The sequence below is a fragment of the Amia ocellicauda genome, chromosome 15 (assembly GCF_036373705.1).
Source record: "Amia ocellicauda isolate fAmiCal2 chromosome 15, fAmiCal2.hap1, whole genome shotgun sequence".
NCBI lineage: Eukaryota > Metazoa > Chordata > Actinopteri > Amiiformes > Amiidae > Amia > Amia ocellicauda.
The window spans coordinates 4,749,849-4,763,002 of record NC_089864.1 but is presented as its reverse complement, the minus strand read 5'-3'; the positions used below and the strand labels follow the sequence as shown (position 1 = coordinate 4,763,002).

Below are 13,154 nucleotides of genomic sequence, written 5' to 3'. Positions count from 1 at the left end.
TACCTTCTCAAAGAGGAAAATCGCCATCTAGTGGTGCAGGGTGTGCTTTTCAGGGCTCAACACAGGTGTACAAGTACTGATGGCAGTGAAGAAGCAGAGAGAGGGGAATTAGTCGTTTACAATGCCATAATCTACTGGACTATATATTTTAATTACTGGACTGTCAGTACTGTCCTGGACTGTCTGTTCTGTCCGGCTGAACCATGTGGCAAGTGAAACTCTCTCTGTCTCTCTCTCAGAACACTGCTACCATAACATATAAATAATAATAATAATAATAATAATAATAATAATAATAATAATAATAGTAATAAATAGTAGCAGTTGTCTGGTTTCAAGAAAGGCTCCTTTGTTCGATTACAGGTTTTTAATTCACAGCACACGATACTCTTGGTTTACATTAGGCCTTGGCGCTGACCCTGTCCATCAGTGTCCTTTTCCCCGCTCTGGAGCCGTCTATAGCCAGGGGCACATGCACGGACACCAAAGCAATGAAAGAACCAAGGTCCAAATCGATTTAATCCACTTTGGATAATAATAATAATAATAATAATAATAATAATAATAATAATAATAATAATAATAATAGCTTTCGTCATCATTTTTTGGAAGACCAGCTGCCTTCAGGGAAAGATACACTGCAATGGATACAGAGGCAAGAAGAGACAGAACTAGAGACCAATGTCTTTTGTTGTTGTTGTTTGCCAAATTTCAAGATACCAGCCCTTCTCTCCTCTATTCATTGCTTTCATTCTTCACTTTACAGGGTTTTATTGCCATGGTTTGCCAATATATGAAATGTCTGCTGGACTGTATAATGACAAGAAATCAATATGAATGCAAATTTGTTTTTGCATTTTAAGATGAAGATTCATAACATCTGTTGTCTGTATTGGTCTACCTATCGGAGGCTTCAATTTATCTATGTTAAGGGGGGCACTTTCAGGAAGCAGCTCACCCTGAAAAACATCTCACTCTCTCTCTCTCTCCCCACACACTGGGTAAAAATAGAGTGGAGGCGTGCCTTCTGACGATGTCCCACAGACGCCTTGCTAAAACCACAAGATACAACAGAATGAGATCTTTTAAAGCACTGGAGATTTTTAGTTGTCATTAATAGTTTCATGCACACTTAAAATAATAATAATATTTAATCATATATCTTAATAAGCCATAAATAAGATACATGCGTGCTTTTGTTGTCATTCGATTTCTGACGTCAGTCGTATATTTGTGTAACACCTGTTTCAAATTAATTGTGTATTACACTATCATTCTTGCCCAAATATTATTAAATATCTGATGCATAAAAATCTGTATCCTGACAGTGGAGCGTAAGTGATTTCTTCTTATGCTAGAACCAAAGTCTCCTATATGACTGCAATTGGATTCTTTTTTGTCTTCAACTGTCCGCTATGAAACATAGTGATTGCCATGAAAAACAACGAAAGTCCCCCAATATGTATATGTCATTAAACTTGAAGCTGAAATTGAAAGCTCCCATCTGTTATGAATTTTGATCAGGTATGGACCAACCTGTTTACGCTGTTATGCTGGTCAGTGAATTCAGATAATCCATACAGCTGTTTAATCGGAATAATTTAGCATGGTTGGATATACAGGTCCTTTGTCATATGCTACCTTGTGGCAGATATTGCACACAAGCTGTATTAGGCCCAGGGTCCATATGTACAACATATTCCTAGTTTCCCATTCGTTTTTGCCCTTTCTTGAGTTTCAGTGTGTTGCACAAACCATTGAAGTCAACAAAATATGGCAATACAATATGATGGCAAAGGGAAAATACTGCTGCTGAGCTCAATACTCACATTACTCAATACTTAAGTTTTGTTTTTTGTGTTTGTCCTGCAACTGGTGCTAGTCACTCCTTTTGAGCTGCTATGGTGAAACTGTCCTCGCAGACCACAGTCAAGTCCAGTAACTGGAGGCCCCATCAGGGGAAGTGGTGAATAAGGAAGGAAGACCAAAAAAAGCATAATTATCTGAGTTCTTTCTGTTTATGAGAAATTAACAACCTGACCATGACTTAAATGATGTGTGGTCAGCACAGAGTTTCGGCTTGGGCTTATATATATGTGAACTGCACAGATCAGAGTCAGTGAAGAGGATCGTGACACACAGGCTGGTGCACATTGGAGATCAAGGAGTCCTTCTCTCCTCCCAGTCAGTATGCCTCTTTCATGGGTGATCTGTCTCATTCTGGTCCTTGTGGATTTGTTGGGGGGTGTCCGGGGGGAGGTTGGCAATTTCTCCCCCTGCCTACACTTCTTCTACAAGGGGAGTCCCCCCAAAGGTTTGGGGTCGGGGTCGGGGCCGGGGTGGTCGAAGATCTGCCAGCGCTACAAGAACCAGTACCGCTTTGCTAGTCTGTATCGCAGCCAGTGGCGGTCTCCTCTGTACTCGGCGTATATATTCACTCCCGGGGGCATGAAGAGGCCCCCAACCCAGTGGAAGTATGAACCACAGGTGAGTGGATGGAGATATTCACAGTGTGCTGCAGTTGAGGGGCTGATTGACCAGGTTAAGGCTGTTGTGACATGTAAATAGTGTATTTTCACCACTCTGTGATGCAATGTAATACCATAATGCCATACAGTGGAATGTGATACAATATCACAGTTATACAGTGCATTACAATGCAATGCAAAATTATACAATGTAACCGTGCTGTAGCTCTCCAGGAGACCCCTGCTCTCCAAGACCAAAATAATACAATCACAGTTGTCAACAAGGCATAAAACAATATCTTGTCATTAACACTAGTAAATAAGTAACTTATCCTGGAAAGAAAGATCATTTTGGGAAGCCTTGATGCACGGTACATTCCCTATCGTTCCCTATCGTATGGAATGTGTATTGCAAATGACAGCATGTGCTCCAGCAATGTCATGATCAGTTCCTTGTGCTGAAAGTCCTTCAGTCATGTTTCCCTTTTAACAGGAACAGACTTTTGCAATAAACCGAACTGGGATTTTCATTCAAACCTAAATTATCCGTGTAGCGGCCAGTGGCAAAAAAGTTCTGGATAACCCGAGGAACAGCACTTGTCACGGGTGGTACGCAACACTGACTCCCAAATATCTCCTACATCACCCCTGTTATTAATGGCGATCAATTAGACATTAACGTTTTGTCAGAATGGATGCATTATTATATAACAATATTTATGAAAACATGTCCTCTCTCCTGCCAGCTGGCCAGCTCCTCAGCCAGCCCAAACATGAAGCCATTCCCTCCAGAGGTGCTGGACCAGAACGTACTGGACAGCCAGGCGGTGCTGCCCGACTACACCAACTCCTCCTACACCAAGGGCCACCTGAGCCCCAACCTCCATCACCGCGACCTCCTGGACAAGAAGGCAACCTTCACCCTTACCAATGTGGTGCCCCAAAAGGCCGGCTCCAACGGGGGGCCCTGGGCGCAGCTGGAGGCCCTAGTGAGAGCCAGGCTGACGGATTACTGCACAGGGCCGGCCTTCGTTGTGACCGGGCAGCTGCCTTATGCCCAGCCAAGGTCCATCAACAACAGGGTGGCCGTGCCCGAGTATCTGTGGTCGGCCTACTGCTGCCCAACCTACAACCACAGCCTGCCCGGAGGTCTACAGGAGACCTTCCCCACGTTTGCCGCCATGGGCAGGAACGACCCCCTGAGCAGCCAGGAGATAGTTCCCGTAAACTCCAGCGCCAGGGCCACGGTGCGGGGGTACGACGTGAGGAGCATGCCCCTGAAGATCCTGGAGAAGTACCTGGAGCAGAGGCTGGGGGAGCCGGTGCATGTCTTCTCTGAGTGCTGCTCGGGGGCCGGCGACTGAGGGGCGAGGAGCAGAGCGACTGTGTTGTGACGGAGGATGCTGTGAAGGGGGGGTTACTTTGACCTGGTTGTCTGGCTTTATCTGTGTGTGTGTTTGTAAGTCTGGTCAGATCATTACATCAGCTGACTGGTGAGACAACTATTTAAAATGTTAATTTATCCAATAGATCTGAATCAATAGAATTACTTTGGTTTCAGATTGTAAAGCCCCAGTTACAACTAGCCTGGTTTCTCTGTGTATTTCATTAAATGTGTGCATTTTACCAGAATAATATACCTTAAAAATCTCCTGCTTGAGTTGGTTAGTGTACTCTATGATCTGTAAGCTTAAAAACTAGTTTTTTTGCTTTTAGAGTTTAAAAGTGCCATCATTATATAGTTTGTATATATAACAATGTTCTCTCTCCTGCCAGCTGGCCGGCTCCTTAGCCAGCCCAGACATGAGGCCATTCCCCTGGGGTTTGTTTGTATTGTCCTTGGGAAATATCATCATATTGTTATTAAAACACTTTAAATTGCTTACTGTACCTTGAGTGACATTTTACAAGAATCTTTCCTATATCAAAGATACTGCTAAATAAATGTATGCTAATGATTCTTTATACAACCTGCTTTGTTCATTTTTAAACCCAAACCCTCAGTGATCTAAAGCTTGTCTATGTGTACAGAAGACAAGAAAAACAAAAATACAGACAATATACCTTGTGATGACTGTCTCTGTCGGCTTAATATTGTCCTAGTCAGAGTACACCTAGAAAAGGCGAATTTCTGAATTTGCCATTTGTTTGTGCAGAGCTCAGTGTGTTTCTGTGACTGTGGGCATGAAGGTGTCTATGTGGATGTATGCTTCTGCTTATTTATGTGTGAGTTTCTGTGTGACTGTGTTTGCATGTATATCTGTGTGTTGTTTCACCCAAGTACACCAGTGTGTGTGTGTGTGTTTGCTGTGCATTTGCACTTCCTGTCTGGCCATTTAGGCATATCTGGAAAACACATCTCTCTCTCTCTCTCTCTCTCTCTCTCTCTCTCTCTCTCTCTCTCTCTCTCTCTCTCTCTCTCTCTCTCTCTCTCTCTCTCTCTCTCTCTCTCTCTCTCTCTCTCTCTCTCTCTCTCTCTCTCTCTCTCTCTCTCTCTCTCTCTCTCTCTCTCTCACACACACACACACACACACACACACACAGGAAGAGCAGCTCTGAGCCCCAGCCAGCTAACCCAGAGTCCTCAAACCCTGACTCTCACACAGATCTATAAATCACTTGAGCTCAGAAAACCAGTGACATTGAGCAGATACTACAAAGGACGTTAACTGTCATGTGGTAAACAGAATAATAAATAAGGCCAGGCAAGGATGTTTATATATATATATATATATATATATATATATATATATATATAAACAAGTTCCACAATACAAAAACATAAATAGATAAATGCATGAATGACAAGGTAGAAGGAAGACCCCAACAGTAAGCTCCCGCCCTGCACGGCGTCTTCCCGCCTGATCCACCCTCTCCCACCGACAGTGTCAGCGCTGCTCGGCAAACCAGGCAAGTCGCCCGAGGTGAAGGCGTCTCCCAAGTTACCTAATAATGATCACAAATGAAAGCCCGGAGCGCACAAGCACAAGAAACCCGTCTGACGCGAGGAGAGCGCCAGTGTCGTGCTGTGGCTCCAATGGGGCTGACGTGAGGGTCGCCCTTTCCCGAGGACGGGCTGGGAAGGTCTGCGGGAGATTGGGAAGCGAGATAAAGACAAGCCCGAGGAAATTGTTGCAGGAAAGGCGAGACTTTTTCTTGCTTCCTATCTGCTCGCAAAGGAGCGGCTGGAACCGGCGTCCACAGGAGCACACAGCCCGGCTGCCTGCGGTTTGGTGTTTTTCCCACCCGAGGAGAGAGGAATGGCTCCTGCCCGGGAGAACCTGCTCTTACTGGTGCTGCTGTGGAGACTCGCTCCACTCGCCGCCTATAAACGTAAGGTATTTTATCATCATCATCACCATCATCATCATCATCATCATAATAATAATAATGATAATAATAATAATAATAATGTATCTAAAACAAACTTGATACACTAATGTTCAGGGGTCCAGCCTCGGTCTAGGAAAGACCCCCATCTCATATGTCACAACTTAATAAAGGTTTATTGAGCTGCCACTGATAAACATAATTAACTACTTTTACTTTTTAGTTTTGTGGGATCTGATTGCTGAAGCTCGGTCTGAGGCCAAACGCTTTGACGATTAGTAATAGGAAAGCGTGGGACGGGTGAAGAGGTGTTGCGTTTGGTGGCTTCAAGCACAGTAGACTATGCCTGTGTGACGTCACAGGAGGCTGTTCTGAAACCACGCACTGTATCTCTCAAAAACAGGTTATTGTATTAATTGGGCACGAATTCCCTGATTGTAATAACATTTTGGAAGATAGCTTTATCCAAGACTACTATCAATAAGTTTTACATGAGCATACAGTATACAGTATATCATCGCTTTACAACATATAACTATCAGCATGAGTTTCAAAAGGGGCTGATAAGATGTTGCCTGCAGACATTTGTCAAGCCTGATTCGTGTAACAGAATCACTTCAGTCATATCTTTGTACAGGGTACAGGAAGGGATTAGATTGTTGCCTTTTATGTTATCACTTTGAAATGAGTGCTTTAAGTGACCTGAATATGCTATAGGAGATGAGTTTGCATCAGGTGTCTGGTTTTGCCCCATTTGAAACCCATGCTGTACATTAGTTCTAGGGATCAAAGGGTCAACAAGACAAAAATGCTAAAAAAACACAACCCCAAAATTACATTTAAAAGTGAGCATGTTTATTTAATTGCATGAATTAATAAATGTATGCAACTTCATAGTGACTCACCCTGTATGTAGGCTATATATATATATATATATATATATATGGTGTAAAGCCCTACCTGTGATTAAATTCCAGCGCCATGCCCAGTAATTGACTTTGCTGCCGTTCCGGGCTCATTGGGCGAAGACGCGGTTCTGCCCTGCGATCAGAACTCAGCAGGGCCGACTGTGACTGTGCACTGGTACCGGTACTCAGAGCGCTGGGTGGCCGACCTGTTAGTGGACTCGGAGGACCGGTCCAGGGCTGTGCCAGATGACCTGAGGGGCCGGGCCAGGCTCTCGCGCATTGACTCCTCGCTGGTGATCTCCGAGCCCAAGCTGCGTGACTCACGACACTACATGTGTCAGGTGTGGGCCAACGGGCAGTGTGTCACTCACCGCATCATCCAGTTCACCGGTAAGCAGGTTTTGAACACTGCTGCTGCTCAGAATGACTTGAATGTTATAGAGGGGCCCTCCCAGTCAGAGTACATACAGGACCCCTCCCAATTAGACATACACATCCCCGCCCAATCAGACACAGAGGACTGCTGGGGCCCTTTGAAAGTCTTCAGGTCTTTCATCACAGATATTTCCCATTTAGTGATGTGATCCCTAGATCTTAATCTCAGTGAACAGGGAAACAAAGAGGGGTCTGAAGCCAGGGAAGGGAGCCCCAAAATCTTGTGAACGCCCCCCCCCCAACACTCTGCACTTCAGAACAGCACTAACTAGGCCTACTTCCACCGCTACCACTATATTTTACTATTATTGATTTATTAGCAGATATCTTTATCCAGTGCCACTACCTTTAGTAATGTATTAATGTAAAGTAACTTCAGATGTAAACAATCCATTCACTGCTCTTCATTCTTGAGAGGATATTTCTCCTTAATATGGACCTGTATATGAGCTTCATATGAATAGGAATGGGTGAACGCTTCAGTGATTTAAGAATGCTATATAAGCAATGTGCCATCTTCTCTGTGCCCCTCTGACGCAGTCTGCCCCGAGGCCGTCTCCGTGCACGTCTCGGGCTGGGCGGGAGAGCGTGCGTCCCTGTCCTGCATTCACAGCCCCGGGCGGGACGTGCGCTGGTACAAGTACCCGGAGCAGGGCTGGCCGGGGATACTGTACAACACCGCCAAGCCCTCGGAGCTGGTGAACGAGACCCTGCGGGCCCAGGCCACGCTCAAGCAGGATCGCTCTCTGGTGTTCCCCACCCTGCGTGCTGCCGACTCTGGGGACTACCGCTGCGAGGTGTGGAACAGGAGGAAGTGCATCTCCAGCAAGAGGTTTCACCTGACAGTGACCGGTAAGGACGGTGTGTACGGATTCAATTAAAAGAAAAAAAGTTTCATAACAGAGGGGCCATGAACCACAACCCTGATCCTGGGGCCACACCAGCCATTGTTCCAGCTGGGCTCTCTGTTCCTTTGTTAAAACCTTAATGGAACGAATTACTTGCCTAAATGGATGTTTACAATAGATTACCTTAAAAAAAGGTTGAGAATCCAGGTGACTTATATATAATTTTATATTTATCTTTAAATCTGTAACCATTTCAAATTATTAATAAGCTCTGATTAGGCCAATTAGTTCAATTGAGTCAATGAGAGCACAGCTGGATCAAAACCGAGCAGGACAGTGGGGCCCCGAGGGTGAGGGCTGGGCCCCGCTGACCAAGAGGTTCGATGACCTGGTTAGATGACTGCACTCTACCCTTAGGACACAGTGTTGAAACGAGGTCTCGTTAGTGTGGAGGAGGGGCAGGCATTGTTATAAGCGAGTGTTGATACTGGTTATAAGCCGTTAGCCATAGTGTCTGCATTAATTTGGTTAAACACCCAATTAAGCAATTAAGCAACCCTCTTAGTCTATTAAACTAATATTACACAACAAAACACTTTTTGGAAGTGGGAGGCTTGTTTCAGCCGAGGTTTAATCCAAGACAAAATAAAAGCCAAGACTACAGTCAGTCACTTGCAGGCAACAGATGGGTGGATTTGATTGCTTTGATGTCATCATAAAATGAAAACTATGACAGGACAAATATGCTCATGAAGTTAATCTCAATTCGTTCAGCCCTGTTTTCTCTCCTCCCAGGTAAACGGGTAAGAGACGTTGCTGAACGGCACCGCAAAGATCCCGATCCTACAGAGGCCCTCTTGTGAATCACCACATCTTTTTACAGACCCGAGCAATGGATGCAGATCTAGAACCCTCGTCTGGATCCATCGCTCGGGTCTGTCTAAACTCTTACTGACCTCTGCGTCATGTCCCAGCAGCCACCAGTGTATTCTACAGTCTTGATCCAGGCTCAGCACGTATCCCTGCATTTCTAAACCGTCTTCTTTTTTTGCCTTTCTAATCCATATCGACTGTAAAACAGTGCTGTTGCGGAATAATAATTAAAAAAAAGTCTCATACAGTATCATCTATTTTCAATGATTTTATTAAAAAAAAAAACTTGTTGCCTTTGCAGAAATATTCCTTAAATAAATTGAGAATTTAGAAACCTGCAGTTGTATTCAATCTTTTCTGGGGCTCATGATCAAGTAACAGAAATACACACACACAGACACACAGTTCAATACAGTTAAGCAGTGGTTGTTGAACTTAGAAAAATATATAGCTTTCCTGGGTCTCCTTTTCATTATTATGTATTTTTTAATATTTTCACTCATATCACAGTTCTGCCAACTTTTGCAAGAACAAAGGTCAGGTCCTCTCCAAGAGCCAAGCTGCAGGGGGAGCGAGAAACCTTAATGCCCAGCTGCAGTAGAAAGTATTCACGCTTCTCAGTTGAAACCATGTTATTCACTGATGTGTTCAGCTGGAGAAATACCATCCGTTAAACTCCACCTACTCATGGACGACCTCTTTTCAAAGGAGATCAATAATCTATGCAGACCATTTTAACTGGAGCTTGTACACAACTAAATAGATCAGTGAATAACAGGTTTCAAATTAAGCTGCTTAGGTTTGCCAGTCTCCCTCTGCTCTCCTAGTGTTCTGGCTGGGGGCGCAGTCCAGCGGGGGCGCAGTCCGGCGGGGGCCCGGCCTCTCACTCGTTGGGGATGTCGATGACCAGCTCCGCCTCCTCTCCCTCCGCCCGCTCCTCCTCCCTGTCACTCTCTCCCTCGCTGCCCTCCTCGGGGGCATCGCCACTCAGCATCTGCCGGGGGACCCAGCTGAAGGGCCGGGGGGGCATGGCCGGGGCGGCGGCAGCCACGGGGAAGGAGGGGCCCGGGGAGGGAGCCGGTGGCGGGGGCACCACGACCTGGAGGGGACGAGGACAATAATTAAATCCTATCAAACAAACATGAGAGCATAAATCATAGCCAATCACAACGAAAATCAAAACACACATCACTGAAAATAAACGAGTGTGGCCACGACTGAAGCTGCCGAACAGCCGCTCAGACGTGTGGGTCTGCAGGGAGTACCGTACCTTGCCCGGCGTCTGCTTCCTGTGTTTGCTGCTTTTTGATCTTTTCTCCTTCTTGTTTGTGTCAGCAGAGGGCGCTAGATACTCAGGGGGGAAGGGCAGCTACAGCATTGGAGTTACCAGCCCAGCGACAACGAGTGGCAAATGGGAAAAACAAACGGAAACAAAGAAAGGGACACCAATAAAATCGATAAATGGTCAAATCAAAGAATGCACGGGCAACCATGAAGATGTATAAAGTGAAGAACACAAAAACGTCCAACTTAAAGTTAATCAAATGAATGGCACAGTAATACAAACTGGAATAAAAATAATAAGAATGTGGTCTGTTCGTGATGTGATGGTGCTGTAGAGGCTGCTGGGAAGTTTAAAAATGGTCCATATTAAAGGGGAAAGGAATAATGAATTCTCTAATTCATCAGATCTCTGCGAATTCACTGAGAAGTGGACGTGGATTACCCCCCACCCCCTGCTTAATACACACTTGAAAAGGGCAGTTGGGTCCAGAGGAAACGAAATGTGGCAAGAGTACAGAGTCTCTGTGTGACCCAGTGGGATGGGAGCGGCGGAGGGGGGAGGGGGCAGTCACTCACCGTGTTGAGGTAGGGGGCTCCTGCCGCGCTCTGCAGGGAAGGGAAGGTGGTCCTGGACAGCAGGGACAGGCTGCTGGAAGGAGAGGGGGCTCTGGGTAAGTGAGGGCTGGTCCTCCGCCTGGAGATCAACCAAAAACAAAAATCCAAATCAAGCCAATCCATCAATCCCATTCTGCGTCCCATCTGACTCGGACAAAGTGACCGATGGAGGCAAATCCCCCAATCTCTGTGTTACTCACTCACTTTTTCACCCCCACAGTCTCTGTGGCCCTCTGGTTCTCTGCGTCGCTGTTCTCAGAAGAGGCTGTGGCTTCTGAATCTGCAGCCGACAAGAAAACACACAAAGGGCAGCACTCTCAGAAGGGGGCACAAAGTGAGTTTTAAAGCTTGATTTTAATAATGGAATAATTTAATCCGCCCACCCCCCCAAAAAAAACCTAGATCAATTAAAAACAGGTGACGGATTGCTTAAGTTTCTGATTCGAAAAGAGAGAATTCAAGATAGGAATGAAAAGGAGTCGGACTTCACTGACCTGAAGAATCATCATCCACGTGCTCGTACTGCAGCAGTCTGTCCAGAAGGAAACTGCAAGAAAAAGACCCCAACGACAGTTCAACGAAACTCTCCACGTGCATCCAATGTGCAACCAGAGCCCAGACTACAGTTACAATTGTGTTTCTTCACACGGGCCTAACTAGCTCACAGTTGCTTTAAATGCAGACCCCGTACTTCCTATTGGAACATAAACAATTTATGGTTTGGTGTTAATCTTAATCTTGGTGTATCACTTTGTGTTGCATTGCTATCCCCCGCAGCACTGTGTAATTTGGGCAATATAGTCCAGTCCGCTGTCTCCCACCTGACCTGTGTTGATTGTGACAAGGATTCTGCTGGGGGGGTGAGTGTGTGACTAAGAGCTGTCAGGGAGATGGGTGGGTTACAAATAAAGAAAGTCGCTCACCTTTTATCACGAGACACTTTTAGCAACTTCCTCTGGGCCCTGCGTAGCTCCTCCTGAAAACACTCCTGTTCCTAAAGAGCAACCAAAACACAACAAAGCAAGTCAAACACTTGGACTCCTAATGCAGTAATGAGCACTGGTCCAGCATTTCTGTTATGTTTGAGAAAAAGGCGCTGGCTTGAATTCATGAACCAATAAAAGTGCAGCCGAATGCATGCTATATAACCTTAATACCACAAAGAGAAGAGAGAGTGTCTTATTAACAATTATATTGTCAATGATTATTGTTCAGTTGATCCCTAATATATAAGATTAAAGTGATACTCTTCTCAGAAATGATTTTGGGGTTTATTTTGTTCATGCATTCATTATTCAGTTGTTCGTAACATGAAAACAGTCGATACACATCTCATTAGTCAGGGAAAAACACCTTTAAGGCTGGGGGGGGGGGTAGGTTTACAAAAGCACACTTACATAAACTAAGAACTTTAATTTCCTCTTCAGGTTCTTGTATTTCTTCTTGTAGTCCACCTCGATTTCGGACTGTCCATTCATTTTCCTTGGAGAAATATATACAGATATAGGCCAATATATGAAAGAAACACCTTTAAACTTCTAGGCGTGTGAAAATTAGACATTGAACATTAACCGAGAAAATCTGATTCCATTCATGTAAGCTGGCCAAAAATAATGCTGGCAAAAATAGTATTGCGATGCTTTTTAAAATGTTAGACTAAAACGCGATGCTGTTTAAAAGCAACACTGCATTTCTAAATGATTATACAGATCAGGAAATCAATTGGAAATCCACACTCAAAAGATGAAAGAAATGTCAGTTTCGCAAACACTCGTAATACTAGTAACTCTTTATTCTATAAGTACTAAACATATCTGGATGTATTTATTGTTTTCAGTGTGAAACAATCAGTAGGTAAAACTGTAGGTGGATTGTAAAACGTGCGCTGGAAAACATTAGTAAATAAACTCACCTCGCAGCGCGCGATTCCGCTTCTGTTTACTTCCGCTATAGCACTTCCGGCGACGGAAATGTGCCACCGCTGAGGATTGTGGGTAGTGTAGTTTTAGGGATTGTGATTTGAAATATTTCCTATTAATTCTATTAATTTGTTATTCGACTGAAGAATTAATATTATGTAATAATATCTACTTTTTTAAGAAGTACTTTTTGCATATTACTGGATATGTATTATTTGTATGGTAGTATGTAGATTATTGTCAGTAATCGAAGTAGCAGCAGCAGTAGTAGCATTAGTATTATAATATTAGAAGCAGTATTTATCAGTAATAGTGGGTCAAATTAAGGGAAGTAGCTGTAGTATAATAGAAGACATGCACATTTTCATGACAGTAGTTTGTGAGTTGGTATACATAGATGTAAGTATTATTATTATTATTATTATTATTATTATTATTATTATTAATAATAATAATAATAATAATAATAATAAT

At 44.1% G+C, this 13,154-nt stretch overlaps 3 protein-coding genes across 6 annotated transcripts; 2 read left to right on the top strand and 1 right to left on the bottom strand.

Annotated features, from left to right (window-relative positions):
• The first annotated feature begins 1,963 nt into the window (after positions 1–1,963).
• Positions 1,964–4,496, top strand: LOC136771950 (endonuclease domain-containing 1 protein). Its single transcript, XM_066724538.1, has 2 exons — positions 1,964–2,487; positions 3,215–4,496. The coding sequence occupies exons 1-2, from the start codon at positions 2,191–2,193 to the stop codon at positions 3,830–3,832; spliced, it is 915 nt and encodes a 304-aa protein (XP_066580635.1). The 5' UTR covers positions 1,964–2,190; the 3' UTR covers positions 3,833–4,496.
• Positions 4,497–5,437: 941 nt separating this feature from the next.
• On the top strand, positions 5,438–9,196 carry LOC136771573 (uncharacterized). Of its 3 annotated transcripts, none has more exons than XM_066723965.1 (4): positions 5,438–5,801; positions 6,776–7,096; positions 7,682–8,002; positions 8,764–9,196. In XM_066723965.1, exons 1-4 carry the CDS (start codon positions 5,729–5,731, stop codon positions 8,850–8,852), a joined length of 804 nt encoding a protein of 267 aa, XP_066580062.1. In that variant the 5' UTR covers positions 5,438–5,728; the 3' UTR covers positions 8,853–9,196. The 3 variants fall into 3 exon arrangements, with proteins under 3 accessions (XP_066580062.1, XP_066580063.1, XP_066580064.1); XM_066723966.1 differs by having other exon boundaries at positions 5,439–5,801; positions 8,785–9,196; XM_066723967.1 differs by having other exon boundaries at positions 5,441–5,801; positions 7,682–7,993; positions 8,785–9,196.
• ino80e (INO80 complex subunit E) lies at positions 9,115–12,721 on the bottom strand. 2 transcript variants are annotated; one of them, XM_066723968.1, is made up of 8 exons: positions 12,674–12,721; positions 12,159–12,243; positions 11,685–11,755; positions 11,256–11,308; positions 10,966–11,041; positions 10,723–10,840; positions 10,133–10,231; positions 9,115–9,961 (listed from the first exon to the last, which is right to left on the bottom strand). In XM_066723968.1, the coding sequence occupies exons 2-8, from the start codon at positions 12,237–12,239 to the stop codon at positions 9,746–9,748; spliced, it is 714 nt and encodes a 237-aa protein (XP_066580065.1). In that variant the 5' UTR covers positions 12,240–12,243; positions 12,674–12,721; the 3' UTR covers positions 9,115–9,745. The 2 variants fall into 2 exon arrangements, with proteins under 2 accessions (XP_066580065.1, XP_066580066.1); XM_066723969.1 differs by having other exon boundaries at positions 10,723–10,795.
• Between the last annotated feature and the right edge of the window lie 433 nt (positions 12,722–13,154).